This window comes from Aythya fuligula, chromosome 2, assembly GCF_009819795.1.
Source record: "Aythya fuligula isolate bAytFul2 chromosome 2, bAytFul2.pri, whole genome shotgun sequence".
NCBI lineage: Eukaryota > Metazoa > Chordata > Aves > Anseriformes > Anatidae > Aythya > Aythya fuligula.
In genome coordinates, this window is record NC_045560.1 from 22,895,037 (window position 1) to 22,912,154 (window position 17,118).

General features: G+C 37.3%; 1 protein-coding gene across 8 annotated transcripts in view; it reads left to right on the forward strand.

Annotated features, from left to right (window-relative positions):
* Positions 1-17,118, forward strand: part of ADAM22 (ADAM metallopeptidase domain 22) — a 134,865-nt gene that overhangs the window by 74,113 nt on the left and 43,634 nt on the right. For all 8 annotated transcript variants that reach the window (XM_032181626.1, XM_032181629.1, XM_032181628.1 and 5 more), the window contains exons 5-11: positions 3,786-3,868; positions 7,367-7,430; positions 7,960-8,029; positions 12,723-12,793; positions 14,410-14,484; positions 15,452-15,523; positions 16,531-16,697. In XM_032181626.1, the coding sequence (XP_032037517.1) occupies positions 3,786-3,868; positions 7,367-7,430; positions 7,960-8,029; positions 12,723-12,793; positions 14,410-14,484; positions 15,452-15,523; positions 16,531-16,697 (602 nt within the window). The remainder of the gene's footprint in view (positions 1-3,785; positions 3,869-7,366; positions 7,431-7,959; positions 8,030-12,722; positions 12,794-14,409; positions 14,485-15,451; positions 15,524-16,530; positions 16,698-17,118) is intronic.

Consider the following 17,118-nt stretch of genomic DNA (forward strand, 5'->3'; position numbering starts at 1 on the left):
GCTGACAAAGGCCGGCATGGAGGTCTGATTTGCTGAGATGGGCAATTATTATCTGCTTTTCAGAGAGCAGAAAAGGGCTGTAATAGCAAGAGGAAGCCAATAGCTCTTTCTTCACAAAAAGGCCTCAGTGCCGTTGACTGAGATTTCTTGGTAATGCTGCTAATTTCAGCTATTGGGAGAAGTCTTAATATTCTGGCACCAGAATATTTTTGGGAAAAAATGAAATTGCTAGACTTTTTACAACTCCTATCACACAGCTACAGACATCAATAGGGAAAAGAAACAACCCTGGTCCTTCAGTGCATGTTTCCAAGGTCAGAGCAAAACTGGATATATGTGATGATTTTGTTTAGTTCGTGGTTTTACATCTTATTGCAATTCTTCCTGTACCACAGCATACTTTTTTTTTTATTTTTATTTTTTTTACAACATCTGCTGTAAAGGAGCTTTAGTACATGTCAAAAAACAAGAAGATATCAACCTCAGTACTACAGGGAGGCAAAGACAGGAAACTTCCTGTCTGAAATTACATATTCTCCAAAGAAAATATTACCTATAGATTAACAATCTGCAGTTGTTCCAGTTGTCCTGACTCTCACTGCAGAACCAATCCCAAACGCGTCATTGCTGTAAGTGCTTTTCTCTTCACATTTTGTGAACTGTTGAAATGGAATCTCCCCAGACCACAATATACATTTTGCACCCACCCCATCAAATGCCACGTTATCGGTATGTTTTATCCTCTTGAGATGCTGTTAGCAGTGCTAAACAATCACTTTTCCCAGAGCCACCCAGTGTTAGTGCTACCTGCTTTCACAGTATCACCTCTTACTTCTTTGCTGAGATTATGATAATTAGGTGATGTTCTTACACAACCTTAAAATTTCATTTAAAGTATCCTGATAGCAGGCTTTCTTATAGTGAATATATATATATATTAATTTAAAAAATCATTAAATATTTGAAACTAGCTATTTTGTTTTAAGACCCCTTAAATTTTAATAATCAGTTTGAGGTGACTTATCTTAATAGGAACACGTAAGTTATGTGTAAAAATATCCCCCAGATATTAGTGTATAGAAGTAAATGTTTTGCAGTGGTAAGAATGGGCCCTTGAGACTGAGAAGATTGGTTATATTTCTGTCTCTACCACAATTAGCATGCACTTCAATAGATCAGTGAATCGAACTGATTTGATTAAGTAGAATAGAATTTGAGTTGCATTTTTCCTAGGTAAGTATTTAAAGCTGTTTTCCTTATATTTTTCTTTTCAGGATTTGTAAGCATAAAATTTTGTTGATTGATTTATTACGGAATAAGCTAATTTGGAGGTACTACCATGGAGCATTTACTTGATTCTCAATAAGAATATCAAAACACACTTTTCAGCCACAGACTTGGATTCTTAGTACTAAAAAATGTTCCTCCTGGTTACAAACACATGGGTTTGCAAACTAATGGAGCCCGAGATTCTACTTCTGATACATATTAAATACATTTTCTGAGAAGAAACCAATTTGTCTAATTACTTCAAATTCCTTTCACAGTTATAACTCTGGACAACTCCCTAGTTTTACTCAACATTGTTCCCATATTCATGTGCTTATATGAGTTATATCTTTTACAGGAATGTTACTGCAAAAGTTATTTTTAGAGAGCATTTTATTACTCATAAAGCTTCAGCTCATCCATATGGTTTGATTGTTAATTTTGTTACTAACCTGCTGGAATGTCTCTTTTTGTAGTTTTAATTCATGAGTTCTGGAAAGCCCTAAGCAATACTGTGGCCCTGTAGTGGTGGACATCTTATAGACTGAAAAAAAATGAGAGGTCATACGAGGAGAGCTTTAAATAACTAAGATATAGGAAGTAAGTAGGTGTATCAAAGGAGAATGAAATAGGAGAATAAGCCAAAATAAGACAGTCTGTCTGAATCACATGTAACAGGATGTAGGTGGCTCCTTACACAGTGAAGTAACAGGCCTGCCAAATAGTGTCAGACCCTTCATTTGATCAGGTGGTGCACGTAGTTAGGCACTGGGACAGGTTGCCCAGGGAGGTGGCGGAGTCACTGTCCCTGGGGGTGTTCAAGGAAGGGTTGGACATGGTGCTTAGGGACATGGTTTAGTGGGTGACATCGGTGGTAGGGGAATGGTTGGACCAGATGATCCTGAAGGTATTTTCCAACCTTAATGATTCAAGGGTTCAGTGATTCCCTGTTATGCTGCTGGTGCTGCTCACTGCAGCCATGAGCCTCCGAGGTGTGCTGTGCTGCCTGCCTTGGCATCCAACAGCAGCCCAGCACTCCATATCACCCAAGAACAAATGCTCCAGAGAAGATTTTGAGACGGGATGAATGATTTCCAGTGACCCGCTTGGGAGCAGATCTCCTTCCCTGCTGGTGGCCATGCTCTGAGGAACAGGCTCCTGCATGTGCTCAGGCAGGACCTCAAAACAGAGGCACCTGTGCTTAGTAATTGCTTTCAGAAATAGTTTGCATGCCTCATAGAAATTAGAATGGCATTTCTTGATCAAAAACCAAAACTACCCATATATTCTACGTGATTTATTTTTTTTTGTTGCCTTTTGCCTGATCCTGATTAATTCTTTTCCATAACTAAAAAATAAAATGCAATAGCATTTAACATCAGAGGTCTAAAATGATTATGCTATACATTGTTCAGTCATGCAAGTGACTGCCAGCTTCTGCAAAAGCGGGAATTGTAATGCTTTTCCTTCCCTGCAGTAAATAGATATAAATGTTCACATGGCTGGGCACATTACGTAGGTAGATTATTCATACCTGTGGGATAGCATTTGCTGGTAGGAAATTGAAAGAGTAAAATGTTATTACGAAAGAAGGAAGGAAGGAAGGAAGGAAGGAAGGAAGGAAGGAAGGAAGGAAGGAAGGAAGGAAGGAAGGAAGGAAGGAAGGAAGGAAGGAAGGAAGGAAGGAAGGAAGGATCAAACAAACAAACAACATTGCATTGAAAGTCTTTACCTTCTAATTAGTTCTCTACTCAACAGAAGTGCAATAACATGACATAACTAATAGTGAAATTTACTTCTGCAAGGTAAAGTGGCAGTGAGAACTGGAGGGAATTTTTATTTGGCATTCAAATATTGACACTGTGCTATACTGAATGCATTGGGTACACAGACAGTAGAACTTACTTCACTATCAGTGTGACTTATGTGAAAATGGGGATATGTTGAGTCAAGTCTCCTGGATTTGACTCAGAAAGTGTACGTTATCTCTGGAAGAGAAGAGGCAAATATAAACTGAAATTTCCATTAGCTTTGGAGCACTGGGGAACGCTTTTGATTTGTTCACTTCTTAATCAAATATTATTATTTGACGAGCATACCTTTCTCCTTAGAAATAGGAAATTGCCAGACCCTCAGGGCAGAGCTCATCTTATCCAACACAGCCATGTGCAGAACAGGTGTCAAGTCTAAGCCCCTTGTTTCCAGATCCCAGTGAAGAAAGAGGGGCGCTTCTGAAATTATTTGCTTCTGAAATCTGCCTCAAGATACCAGGGATTTTGCACTGAATATATCCACCTCCATTCAGTGGAGAGAGAGTCCAAATGATGATGTTTGACTAGGTACCAAACTCACAGATGGCTGAAAAGAGATGGGATGAACCCCCTTTGAATGGCACTCAATTCTTGGTACTATGTCATGGGGTTGGCCATGCAATTACTGAAAAACAGTGTCGGACAGGACAGAGTGTGATACTGTGGGATTTCCTGTGGATTTACAGTCTCAATTTATGATTTCAGGGAGGAGAACATTGTTATTATCAGGGAAAAATTCGAGGAAATCCAGTATCATTTGTTGCCTTGTCAACATGCCATGGACTACAGTAAGTCTGCTGTTTTGTTTTTACTGAGCTTTACTTAGTCTGTTAAGCAAAATAAATGTTTATAGAAAAATAAGTGCTATTTATTTATTAACTGGTTTGCAACAACCATTATGAAGGTTAACAACCTTTAGAAAAAAAGTTTTAACTTGAACTTTGTAAAAGCCTTGTTTGTTTTCAGAACTCACTGCCAAAGTGCACAAGTTTCTCTTCTCATTTTTTTTTTTTTTTTTAACTAAGAACATGTTATAGTGACTTTGATCAGATATTGCTTTAAAATAATTTACTATAGGGATGCAAGAGTAAAAGTAGTTGAAAATACCCCAATTTATATGAATAAAAAGCACTACCAATATTGATATGAACCATCTGAAATTTGTCCATGTTGTTTCCTTGTTAGAATGACATATTTTATTTTTCTTTCCCACTCTCTTTACAAAGGAAAATAACAGTGTAGAGTTTCTCTAGTCCCATCCATTTCCTTCACAGCTTGGGTAATACCTTTGTTAAAGTCAAATCTCTGAAAATCTGAAATAAAGGATGAATTGTGCAAATTTGTCTTAAAATACATAATTTTAGTGATAATGTAGTTAAAGCAACTGTCATCTGAAGGTTACTTGGAGCTGTGTGTTGATTGTACACCTTTTGAACCTGTCTACTTTTGGCACTATTGAAAGAAGCTAGTGAGGTTTTCAGAGCAGCCAAGTAACTTCAGTGTGTATTTGCTCGTGGAATTACAGGTCCTCAGCACTTTTAATACTAATATTAGCTTGAAAGGTCATGGGAGCAAGAGAGCCTGAGTTTTGCTTTTTTCCAAGGATGTAGGATTTAGCTGATCAAAATCTTCTTCAGCTTATTTTCCGTCTCCAGCTATTCTGTAGTTTTAGTATCAGACACATATGTATTGTGTTTGACTGGTTTCCTTCTTTTCTTTTTATATATTTTATATATTTAAATTTTATACTTTGTCATTCTTGCACTCATTGTCTGACTTAGAGATGTGTTTCTCTCTTTTACAGTCAAGGTTGAACAGCTCAATAAACCTGACCTCAGGTTTGGTAGTGTCAGTGAGCCTAAAAATAGTAGCATCCTAATGCATCCTGAGGGGGGTTAGCTTCGTGGCTTCCATTAGCAGTGATCCATTAGGTCTTGGTCCCTGCCAACTCCTAGGAGAAAATGCAGTAAAGTAAGGAGAGGATGTGCACGTCCTTTCCTGGCCTCCTTTGGCTGGTTGGTTTTTATGACTGACCCTCCTGCTTCTTGGTATTCTTAAATTGAATAATATTCAAATCAAGCTCTTCTAACATAGTAATATGATGAAACATATTTTTTTCCTGTATAATTCTGCTCTCCCTTGTGAAGTATCTTTTTTTTTTTTTCTTAAAGTGCAATGAAGTTATGAAGTTTCAGAAGCTTACTATATATCAGGCTGGTAACTCCAGCATCTGCTATGAGAAAGTATTGTTTTCCTGAGCTGTATTAAGCTCACATTCAGTGACACTGCATCTCCACCTTTACAGCTAGCTCCTCCACAGTCGATTTCAAATGCTAAGTAAGTACTGCAACCTCACACTGGCAATCAGAACTGCAACACAGTTTGGAGTTCTCAGTGGTATAATGGAAGCCAGGGAGAGCTGTCTTTTAAAAAGGTCTGCAGGGCAGAAACTCTGCTTTCCCAAATGTTAGGGAGTGCATAATAAAGAACAGATTCCTTTAATAGAATAACAAGCTTCATATTCACATATTCAAAAGATTCGTGCTAAGTATGAGATCATGCTAAGTATGAGTAAGATGTAGTAGTACCCCTAGATCTTGGCCAGTAATCTTGGCCATGTCTTTTTTTTTCAGACATCTCTGTAGAGATAATGTTGTATTTGTTCAACTAATCATGAATTGTGAGTTCTTCTCTTGGTAATGTCTATGTTGTGGTCTTCCTTTTATTAGTTAAATTAATAGAGCTACTGACTGATGGAGTGCTTAAAATTATGAATTTCTTCTCAATTACTTTGCTAATGAAAAACATCTCTCTACAACCTTAACTCCAAGCTAGCTGGTATATTTCTTTTTCCTGTGGGATAAGCAGTAACCACAGCTTCCTATGAGTTAACACTAAAAACTTTGAATACAAAACACATTGGTTGCTGGGATATAAATAAGCTATAGTCAGGCACAACGCACAGTTCTGCTTCAAGACCAGGCGCAGAAATACCAGGTTGTTCTTTGATTTTGCTGCCCACTGGTGGTAAATGCCTAAACTGCTGTTGTAACTGCAAGTTAGATTTAGGACTACAAATTTGCTTGTCTGAAGACTTTACGTAATCTAAATTTGGGTTTTTGAAGTGTCCCGTGTTTTGCTACTGCTTTCTCTCTAGCACACCAGTGAATGTCTGATACCTTCAAAGAGCATGGGACTCTTGAAGTCACTTGGAAAAGAGCCGTGAATGCTCTGAGCAGGCAAGTCAGATCTGTAGGTCAGACGTAACTATTATTGTTATTGAGTGACTTGATCTGAGGTCAGTGCTGCACATGAAATCATTTACTGATAGCACTTAGTCTTGCAGACTGTGCTTAAGTAAAATTGCAATGAGAAGAAAGGAATTTTGCCTGATTAGCAGCTGAAAGATGTTCCCAAATCTCATATTTTTCCCAGGAAGAAAACTTCAGCAGGTGCTGGAGTATTAATTTTAAAGAAGTGAAGACAGCATTTGTTTCTGGACACTAAGCACAGACAGTTTGAAAGGGGAAACAGCTTTGAATTGTACATGGACTCCTGACCACTTCTGATGTATTCCATAGACTCAGCAACCCAGGCTACATCTGTGAATGTTAAATGGTTAACCCTCTGAATGATGCTAAGACAGACATACTCATCAATGGATGCAATAGTTTACAAGTGTAATATGCTTGTATTTCTTATCATGAGTATCACATAATATCCATATCGATGTAGTACTGTATATAGCCATTAACTTTTTCTAGAAATATGAACCTAAAGTGACACAATTTAAGATGAGAAAGACCATCTGTCGTAACTGTTATTACTGGAATGCCCTAAACAGCCCTTTATGCCCTTTGTTCTTGGTACTATGCATGATTTTTTTTTTTTTAATATATTTTTATTTGTGGGAAAGCTGTGGGCATTTTCCAAAACCTCTGTATGCATATTTCTGAAGACAGATCCTTTATTGCAGGTAGATCAGTCTTGTTTGGGAATGGCTCTGAACTGGATTTTCAACTGTCTACATTAGCCAAACTTCTGCGGTATTTTTGTGTGTTGTAGGGGAGACTTCTAAAAAAAGTAAAGTCTGTTTCACTATGGGAGAGAATATCTTTCTTTTTGAAGCAAAGAAACCAAAAAATGACTCAGAATAATGTTCAGTTCCTGAAACCTTTTTTAACTGCTTCAGAAAAACATGTTTTTTAAATATGTGAAGTTCTTAAACTTCAATGTTATACTAATATTTGTTTATTAAATCAGTTTACATTTCCTGCTCTTGACAGTGGGATGTTCTATGATGGAAATCATACATACCTTATTGAGCCAGATGAAAACTACTCTTCGGATGTAAGTAGAACAAGTAGAACTTGTAGTAGTCCTAATGTGTTGTTTGTGGAATACAGATGAGGTTGCAGGGCAGGCTCTGTGGCCAAAGGACGATCCCCTCATTCCCAACTTATTAACCTGGTGTCTGAGCCCTCATCGTCACAGACAGAGGTAGTCCTCCAAAAATTCGGTAGTGGTATATGTATGCTTATGTGTGTTTATGTCTATGGTCCATAACACTTGGAAGTAGAGCACCAGAGGATGAAGGTCCCATGGAGTCAGCAGGAGTGTCCTGTGTCCTGTGAGTGTCCTGTCCTCTTCTCTGGCACTTCCCACTCTGGGTTCAATACATCACTCTCCTCCTGATTTGACCTTGAATCCAGTTCAGCAGCTCTGGGCAGTACAGTGTAGAGAAATGATGCCTTGCAGCTTGCACTTTTCCTCATGTAGGTGTGTTGGATAGCAAGGACCCTTTTAGAACTGTCTTTTTAAGGCTCATGAGGTGGATTAATTATTGAATTTTAATACATGCAATTGTTTACAATTTCAGGATGACTTCCATTTACACTCTGTTTACAAATCCAAGTTGTTTGAGTTTCCTTTGGATGACCTGCCATCTGGTATGATTTTATTTTATTTTTTAATATTTATGGCTGTTCATGTGTTTTAGTCTAAGGCCAGATTTGTTAATCGTATTTGATATCTTCTTGTATTTGGTATCTTCTGACAGTGCATTGCTTATTTGCATATCTCTTCTTTTTCCCTATTAAATGAAAAAAAAAAAAAAAAAAAAAGAAATCTGAAACACTGAAAGCACTGGAAAAGGACCTAAAGTGCTAAACAAAAATGAATCCAATGAACCAAACCTCTCCTCGACCTTCACATTATGATGTGTGTTTCTCATCAAAAGTCATAAAAAGTCTGTGGACCACATTATCTGCTAGGAGTGTAGAGAAGAAATGACTGAGGTAGCCTAAAGATGATGAAAATATACCCCACATTGCCAATGGTTGATAACTTTTCATGGCTTTTTCCTATTTTAAGATGCAGGGTGAATACCAGTAGTGAGCATAAGTTTGAGGGACAGGAACTTGCTAAATAATGTTGCTGTTCTGTGATCCTCTTGTCTGCAGTCTATTCAACATCTTTCACAACGTTGGCTGTGGTGCAGGTCATGCATTTAGGTACAAATGACTTAGAAGGCAGAAGTGGTTTCATGTGCTTGTAGTGATGAATCCCCACAAATGTGTGGAGGGAGAAGAGATTTTTAAAAAATGAGTTTTCACCAGAGAAGCTGGCTTGTTATTTGAAGCTAAAGTTGTAGTATATGTGGCATACCCCCATTCTATCAAGGACCTGCTAGTTTTACAGATGCATTTTCCAGCTCTACAAAGTATCTCCTAGACAAGTGAAACTGTCTTTCATAGACACTCATTTTCGTAGAAATGACTTCTGGACTACTTTGTTCTTAGAGGGAAGTTACAGATGTCCAGTTGTCTTGCTACAAAACATAGGACATATTTGCATTGGACGTATTTCCATGATAACAGCTGAATCTGGGATCCTACCATGCTAGGCATTGTGCATAGATAGGTCCTGCCCTGGAGCATGGTGTGTGCAGCTTTGTTAGTTGTTAAACAAAGCAGAATGATTTGGAAGTAGGAGACTGCTAGGGCCAGGCACTTAGTAGATATCTGTCAGCAGTCATGTAAGATTTCCTAATAGTTAAGATTTAGGTTTTCAAGATTGTGGAGTAAACAATTATTTTCTGTTTTAACCATTTTGAAAAGGAATTAATTGCAAGCAGAATCCACTTGTTTCACCTCCACCAAAGTGTCCTGATTTTCAAAAAAACCTGTCAATATAAGGCTTCAGACTTTTTCATAAAATCCAGATATGCTTGTGCAGTTTTGATTTTACTGTAGATACCAAGTAAATAATTACTGGCTTTGCTGTAAAAAGTCCAGCATGTGGTACAATGTAAGATGTTTCTATTAGATTGAATTAAAATCATAAGATTGCAGAATTAATTAGGTTGAAAAGGTTGAAAAGATTTAACTGTGGAAAGCTAGTAGTATTAATTACACAAATATCTATAATGTGAAGAGGTACAAGTTGCTGATCTGCTATCTCTTTATTCCATACATAGAGAAATAAAATTTAACTTACAGTTTGCTCTTCCACATCCCCATACTTGTTTTTGTAAGACTGTTTGGAGGACAGTTTCTGAGGTCTGTTTTGAACATTTGAGTAGATGTAATAGATGATATCCTCTCTAGGAATCCCAACGCTTTCATTTGTCTTTGGTTGCTCAGCTTAAGACTGTCTTTAAGTCACCCACTGTGCATAGCCACAGCTCCAGAGGATGGGAGCTGTTCCCATCACCTGCTTCTTCACTCCTTTCCCCCATGCCCACATGAGCACCAGAGTTTGTCCCCATACCTGCAGCACACCCTGCCAGATCTTCTTCACTCCTAGCATGTGCTGCCCCACCAGGACCACTGTTTGGCACCACCATGTCTGGAGAGTGAGGACTATTATCTTAACTTGTGTTTTATTGTTGTTTTCTATAAAAATATCTGCTATTAATTGCTAATGGTATAGTTGCATTTGATATTTTTTAAGTACTACAGCAGAACCATTATTGTTAGTAGTAAGCACTGTGCTAGGCTATGTCATCAGTATTTCTCATGTTCCTTAATACTCTCCTAATTTATCAATTTGCTCAGCCTAAGCAGCCATTCCTTGATGTCAGGAGTTTCTTCTTATCTTCAAAACAGTCTGTGAATAAGCTAAGATTTCTACTCAGCACTGCATTAAGAATGGATTGGATGTATCGTGAGCTTCAATATTGATGTTAGAAAGGAAAAATCAAGTAATAGGGATTACTCAATATCAGTAATAGTGAAAGCACAAACTGTTATACCACAGTTTGATAGAAATGTGCTTTTTACATTCTTATGCTCCTTGGGAATTAAAAAAAAAAAAAAAAAAAAAAAAAAAAAGGGAAGAAGAAAAGAGGTATTGCAGAAAAGAATAGATTGTACTGTACTTTGCTGTAGCATGTAAAGGTAATGAGGACTTTAAATAAGGAAAGATCATCTGACAACTTTGCATGCTTAGAGCCTTTGAATTCATAATTTAGTAGACTGTAATTTTTCTCCCAATCTGTGTTGAGATATTTAGTGCCCTGGCATTATCTTAGGCAATGCTCTGTTATTGAAGGTGTTGTTTTTCAAATACTGTTGAACGGATGTCCTTTTCTTCTGGGATTACTTGAATTCTACTTATGTTTTTCTTCAAGGTAATATGTCAAAATTTCTGCTAGGCTTTCTCAGCTATCTGCATTTGCTGTGTGATTTTGCTGGTCATGTTCTTTTGCCTGAGGGTCTTTGGCTGGAAATGTACTCTGCATGAATTCATCCAGCTTCTGAATTATAGCATAGTGTTAATGGGTGTTAATGTGTTAACGTTAATGGCTGCATCTTTCCTCTCAAGAGACGGGTGACTTCCGATGGTAGGGAAAATGATCACATCTGCTGGTTGAGTTGTCTGAGATCCCATACACATATTGTAAATTACTATTGTATTGGTTAAGAAGTTGTATTTTTACCAGTTTCATTAATGATGATATAAAATTGAAAACAAAAGGTTGAGAGTCAGTTGTGTAGCACTAGAACACAGACAGAATTAATCAATATATCTAAAGCACAATTGAATCAGAATTTGTTGAAAAAAAATAGTTTTGTTTTTTCATCATTCTGAGCTCAAGAGACTCCAGGTATATAAGCAATAAACCCTTGGATATCATTTAATTTATTTTAGGTCTTTTTTGTAAAGAAAGTCTTCAAGTGCACCAGTGTAACCATGAAAACATCATTAAGCAAAGGGCCTATGATTGTCCAGGCCTCTTCATAGAAGGGTATCTGCAGACTTCAAACACCAAAAGAAGACTTTGCCAAGACTATAACAGTCAAGCTTTGCTATCATGATTTTTATTATAAGTAAACAGCCACTCCAGGTTAAGATTAGTACATATCCCTGGTATAGTTTTGTCAGATGAGCAATTCAAGTTCACATTTTAAGCCTTTGCTGACAGGGTAGCCCTATGAAGTCCCAATCATTATTGTGTTGAATCCTATTATTTGGACCTCCAATAGAAATTGCAGTTAATTTGCTCTAGGATGAGAGGTGGAGCTGTAAGAAACCTCCTGTACTCACTAATGGAACTGAATTATTTAGGATTTTATAACACAATTAAAAGTTGTGTACAAAGGTATGTGAACTGGAAGTCCCTTGTTTTACACAACTCCTATAGTACTGTCTACTTCTCTGCAGGACTGGGAAGTTACCAGGGAATATTGCAGTTTTCAACCCCAACTAGGCTAAAAGAATGTCCAGTGTTAGATAAAATACAAAGGAGGGAAACTAGGCAAAGGAAGAAGTCAGATTACAAAATAAGCAACTGAAAACACTTAATTTCTGTCTCAGATCTTTGAGAGAGTATGTGAATAGTAAACATATTTATACAAGATAAGGATTTATGTGAGATAAGGATTGCTGTTGTACAGGGAAAAGTGAAGGAGAGACTATCAATCTAAAAGCAAAGATGGAAAAATACTTCTTGGACATTTAAAAGGGTGAGATCAAGTGTCATCTTCCTTCTAGCTTATAATGTGTCCCTTGCCATAAGTGGCTAGTAATGGATTTGGCAAAAGGGATTTGCCAAAAGAATAATCTACTTGGTGCTTATGATTAGAGGTTTAACAAATTAAAGACACAGTGGGATTAAAAGGGAAGAACATTGTATTGACAAGGAGCATAGCCAAAATCCTGTAACATTTCTCCCAACTTTAACATGTTTTACTTTGTGAATATAATCTTCTTATAGCATTAATTCTGCCTTCCATGCTCTTCTTATTAATTTAGGTAGCTGTTGTGAGAGCTCTGAATGCCTGCTGAATTCCCCAAAATGTGATTCACTCCATGGAAGGGCTGTGCTAATAATATTACAGCCCCAGTATTGGTGAAATACTGGCACAGAACAGCTGCTGTGCTTTCTGAAGCGCAATACCTCCAGATCATCTGTTTCAGCAGACCCAGATTATCACTAGGAGGGTTTTTAAATAAGAACCCTGTTACTGGGAAGCAGTTGTACCATTGCCTCCTTTCTAGCTGGAACCTTGGAAAAAGGAGTTATCGCATCTGATGTGTGGAGGAATGCCATACTACTGTCATGATGCATCAGGGTCACTAACTGTGGGGATGTATTTCTGTAAACATTCAGTGTATTTGCCTGTGTTTTCTGCTTAGAGTTCTGGCAAATGAATGCTACATCGCAGAAGTTTGTTGTAAAGCCAAGACACAAAAGAAGTAGAAGGCAGGTATGTGCCAATATGCTCATTTATAAGTAATATACCATCGAGTTTGTTTGTGTCTACTGGATTAATTCATCCAGATGGAGTTCTGCTGCTGCTTCTGGACTGGTGTGAGGTCTCTATATCCTGATCCAGATGTAAGAAAAGAGGTATCTAATGTTGACAAGGCATTGCTGGTTTCTCTTCGACATTGCCTACCTGAAGAGTTGAGCACTTCTGCTGTCACCTTTGATGAGGTGCCACCAAAGTGTCAGTTTCAAGAGATTAACTGGGTAGCTTGCTGCATGCATGTGTGGCCAAGCACAGCACCCCCATCCCATTATATTTATAAACCCACAAGGCAGTTCCTCCTCTAGGCTTCATTTAATCTACCGCTGAATCTCAAAAATAGCATTTCTGTCAATGTTATGAAATTGTTAAACACTGATAAATTGCAAATGAAAAAAATAATATCTAAAATATTTTCTCCCAATTTGGACACAGAAACTCCAAATTTATGAAACATTTACAAATTGTTTTTATGTTGCAGTGATGACAAGTAGCTACTTTATGTCACTTTGATTTAAAATAAATATTCTGAACTAAGATTTCAATCCCCATTTGTCAAAGGGGAGGAGACGTTAACTTTGTACCTGTGCTCTGCAAAGACAGCAGCAGTTCCTTGTTTTAGGAATAGAGTTGAAATGATGGGACAGGTCAAAATAGGGCTGGGTCAGGGTTCTGAACAGTGAAGGAAAAGATGAAATACTGACAGAAGTGGGAGGAGAAGGTAACTTTAACATTTCTGACTAACGTAAGCATCTCAGAGGCAGAGAAGTGAAAAAGACATTGGAGAAATTCCAGAAATCGTTCCTGTGAGTCTTAGTTTACATCAGGTGGTTTACTGCCTTTCTATAAACTAGCCATTACTTGGCATTTTCAACTTATAATGATGTAATAACTCTCCTGGAAAAAAAAAATCAGAAAACAAGGACACCATGGAGAAGCACTGCAATAAATGTTTCTAAATGAGAAGTAAGTGTGTAAGACAGAGGTGGGTACTGCATTCACTGTGTGAATCAAGCAGTGTGCGAATAAATAATACACAGATTTTTTTTCATAAGAACCTCAGGAGGGATTCCTTTCTTAGTTAAAAAAAAATTTATAGATCATACAAACCATTTTTAGAGATGTGGGCCCCACTGGGGTTTGTCTTAAAAAAGACAAAACTTGGAGTTGGTTGGGTTATAAGACTTAATTTCATTGTTTAAAGTTATATAAATGTTCTGGAGGAGGTGCAATATGGGGACTATATATTTGAAAAAAATAATGCAGTCCATTCCTTTTCACCCTCCACAAAATATCCCAATCAGTTGTACAGTAAATATCTTCACTCATTTTTACTACCTGTTAAACCAGGTAATTGACCAAACATGTACACATACAATTGATTATATAATACATAGGGTACATTTAAGAATTTTTTAACATGATGTAACCAGGCACCAGAAGTATCATCAGTATCTGAGAACAGAATTAAGACAATGAAAAAATTATGCATGAGAAGTTTTCTGAAGCTGTTTCTAGTTATCAGTTATGCTTTCTGTGTCATAGACTCTCTTATGGTTATACTCTCTCTGTAGGTCCGTCAGATTCCACGTAAAGTTGATGAAGAAACAAAATACATTGAGTTAATGATTGTAAATGATCATCTAATGGTAAGACTGGCATACCCCAATATCTTACATTTATCGGTAACATAAAATTGTCTTAATTGTCCTATAAAGAATAAGCAATAAAAAACAACATATAGCCAGAAGAAATTCACTATATCCTTAAGCAAAGAGCTTATGGTCTTGTTAGCCATTGGTGAAAATGTGTCTGAATTTTAGCAAGGTAATTTCACCAAGAATTCAGGCAAACCAGGCTTAAGTATCAGAGAAAGCATCATAAATTAAAGCTTTGTGTCAAGAAGGTGACTAATGACAGTGGGATTTAAGCTGATGGCTTTCTTTTGGGCTTTCTTGAGCACATGTCTTAGTTACAGCAGCTCAGTAACCAATAATGTAATTACTGCAGTTGTGCAGCTGCTGTTGGCAGTGGGGAGGTTAATAGTGACTAGATTTTTTGATAAATAAATCAATAAAATATTGTAAATTAAGAAATGATAAGAAGTGATATTGTAAATTAAGAAATGCAGGAGGCTGTCTAAGAGAGGGAGCTGGAAAAAAAAAAAGAAATCTGATAAATTAGAATACAGTTACATGCATTGTTATGGTAACACCTGTAAACAAAACTCATCTATTTAAGTTGTGTTGTTAATTTCTATTTTGGCATTTGGAAATTGCCTTTAAAATTGCAAATAATGAAGCTAATGAAGAGAGTAACAATCGGTTCCTGTTCCTACAGCTTTTTTTTTTTTTTCAGTAAAAATCTAATAGTGCTTCCAAACAGGAATTTATAGATCATCATGACAGTTGTCATGAGGCATATCAGTAATGTGCATTTCTGAGAAATTTTCTACGATCACATACTAGCATTACATTCAGCACAGGGGACCAAAACATGCATGGAGGTTCTGCTGTCAGTATGGTTACTTTTTTATATATATGTATATTATTCTTCCAGAAATGGAGCATGTTTTTCTAGATCTGTACTTATAACTTATCTGTGTTTGTTTTGCAGTGTAAAAAGCACCGCTTATCAGTTGGCCATACAAACAGCTATGCTAAGTCAGTTGTGAACATGGCAGATTTAGTAAGTATCACTTGACTGAATCTTTTACGCATGAGATGAATCATACGATTCTCCTGCCAATAAATGCAGCAGTTGTCATTTCATGGTATACTTAATAACAACATATGCAACGTTAACAAATTTTCATCTAGAAACACTCAGCCACTTATCAAGACTTTGTCTAGCATAAAGCATTAGAGATATTTTCTGTGGCTGCAAACATTTAAGTATCCTTTAATCAGATTGAAAACCTTGAGTTTGAATTCTAAGAGAACCTTAGATGGGATGATCTTTTACACTGGCTCATTTGTTGACTACCTAAAACCTAAAAAAAATCATCTGAAATTTGGATGCCCTAAAATTTCTCAAAAACAAACAAACAAAAAACAACAAAGAAGCAGCATTTGAGTAAATGAGTTAGAATAGGGACATACAAATGGATTATGTGGATTGTATTTGTGATGCTCAATAGAATGAGCTGCTGGCTTTTACATTTCACTATGGAGAAGCAATACTAGAAAGAGAAAAATTTAGTTCCTGCTCTGGAAAGCATTTGGTGTGGATTGATAACTCCCAGCATTAAACAGCTGCTAGCAAGGGGTTAAATACTCCTGTAGAGGTGTATAATAGTGAAAATAGGGGTTTGTAGATCACTGTTTGTTATAAAAGATACTCTTGTGTCACTGGGGTGAGCTGAGCACTGTGAAAGACCCTTTCGTGCCGAGTCTTTGACCTATTTGAAATGTTTCTGTAGCAATTTGTCAAAATCCCACGGGAGCAGGACCTGTAAGGGATCTGTGTGTGGGCTAGGAGGGCTGATTAAAGAAGTAGGCTTAAAACCTACATATTGCTTTGTTTTCGTGTTCCTTTGCTGCTTTTAATGGAGACAAAACCACCTGGGAGAACCTAACCTATGTTAGAACAAGCTGAATATTTAATTATATAAAAATGCAACCTGGTACAACAGAAGGGGTAACCCTCACCTTTACTGTATTTGACATAATATCTTTGTTCTGTTACTGTACTAGATTTATAAAGAACAACTTAACACCAGGATAGTGTTGGTTGCCATGGAAACCTGGGCTACTGATAACAAGTTCACCATATCTGAAAACCCCTTGGTGACCCTACGTGAGTTTATGAAATATAGGAGGGATTTTATCAGAGAGAAAAGTGACGCAGTTCACCTTTTTTCGTACGTAACCTTCTGTGATGTTTTCTTACTTATTTTTATTTTTCTTTCCTTTTTTGGGAGCTGCTTATCCTGAGTGGCTGATGCATCTCCTTTGTGCTGTGTGTGCAATCCGCCATAATTCAGAGAATGACGTTTCTGATGGGGAGGTGGGAAGAAGTTTAAATAATGCACAACCTGCCTGCCAGTGCAGCTAGAGGTTTTGCTCTCCTTTTAGTTTTAATGTACGAAGCTCTAACTGCATGTGTTGTACTTAATTCTGGGTTGCTCTGTGCAATCACCTACTCTGCAAACACGGCTGCCCAGAAGGTGATGCATGGTTCCACCTCGTAGGTTTGCTTCTTCAGCAGTAGAGCACAGACAGCCCTGTTGGACTATTCAAAAGCAGAACATTGGCTTTGAAACCCATGAGGTTTCCTGCTTA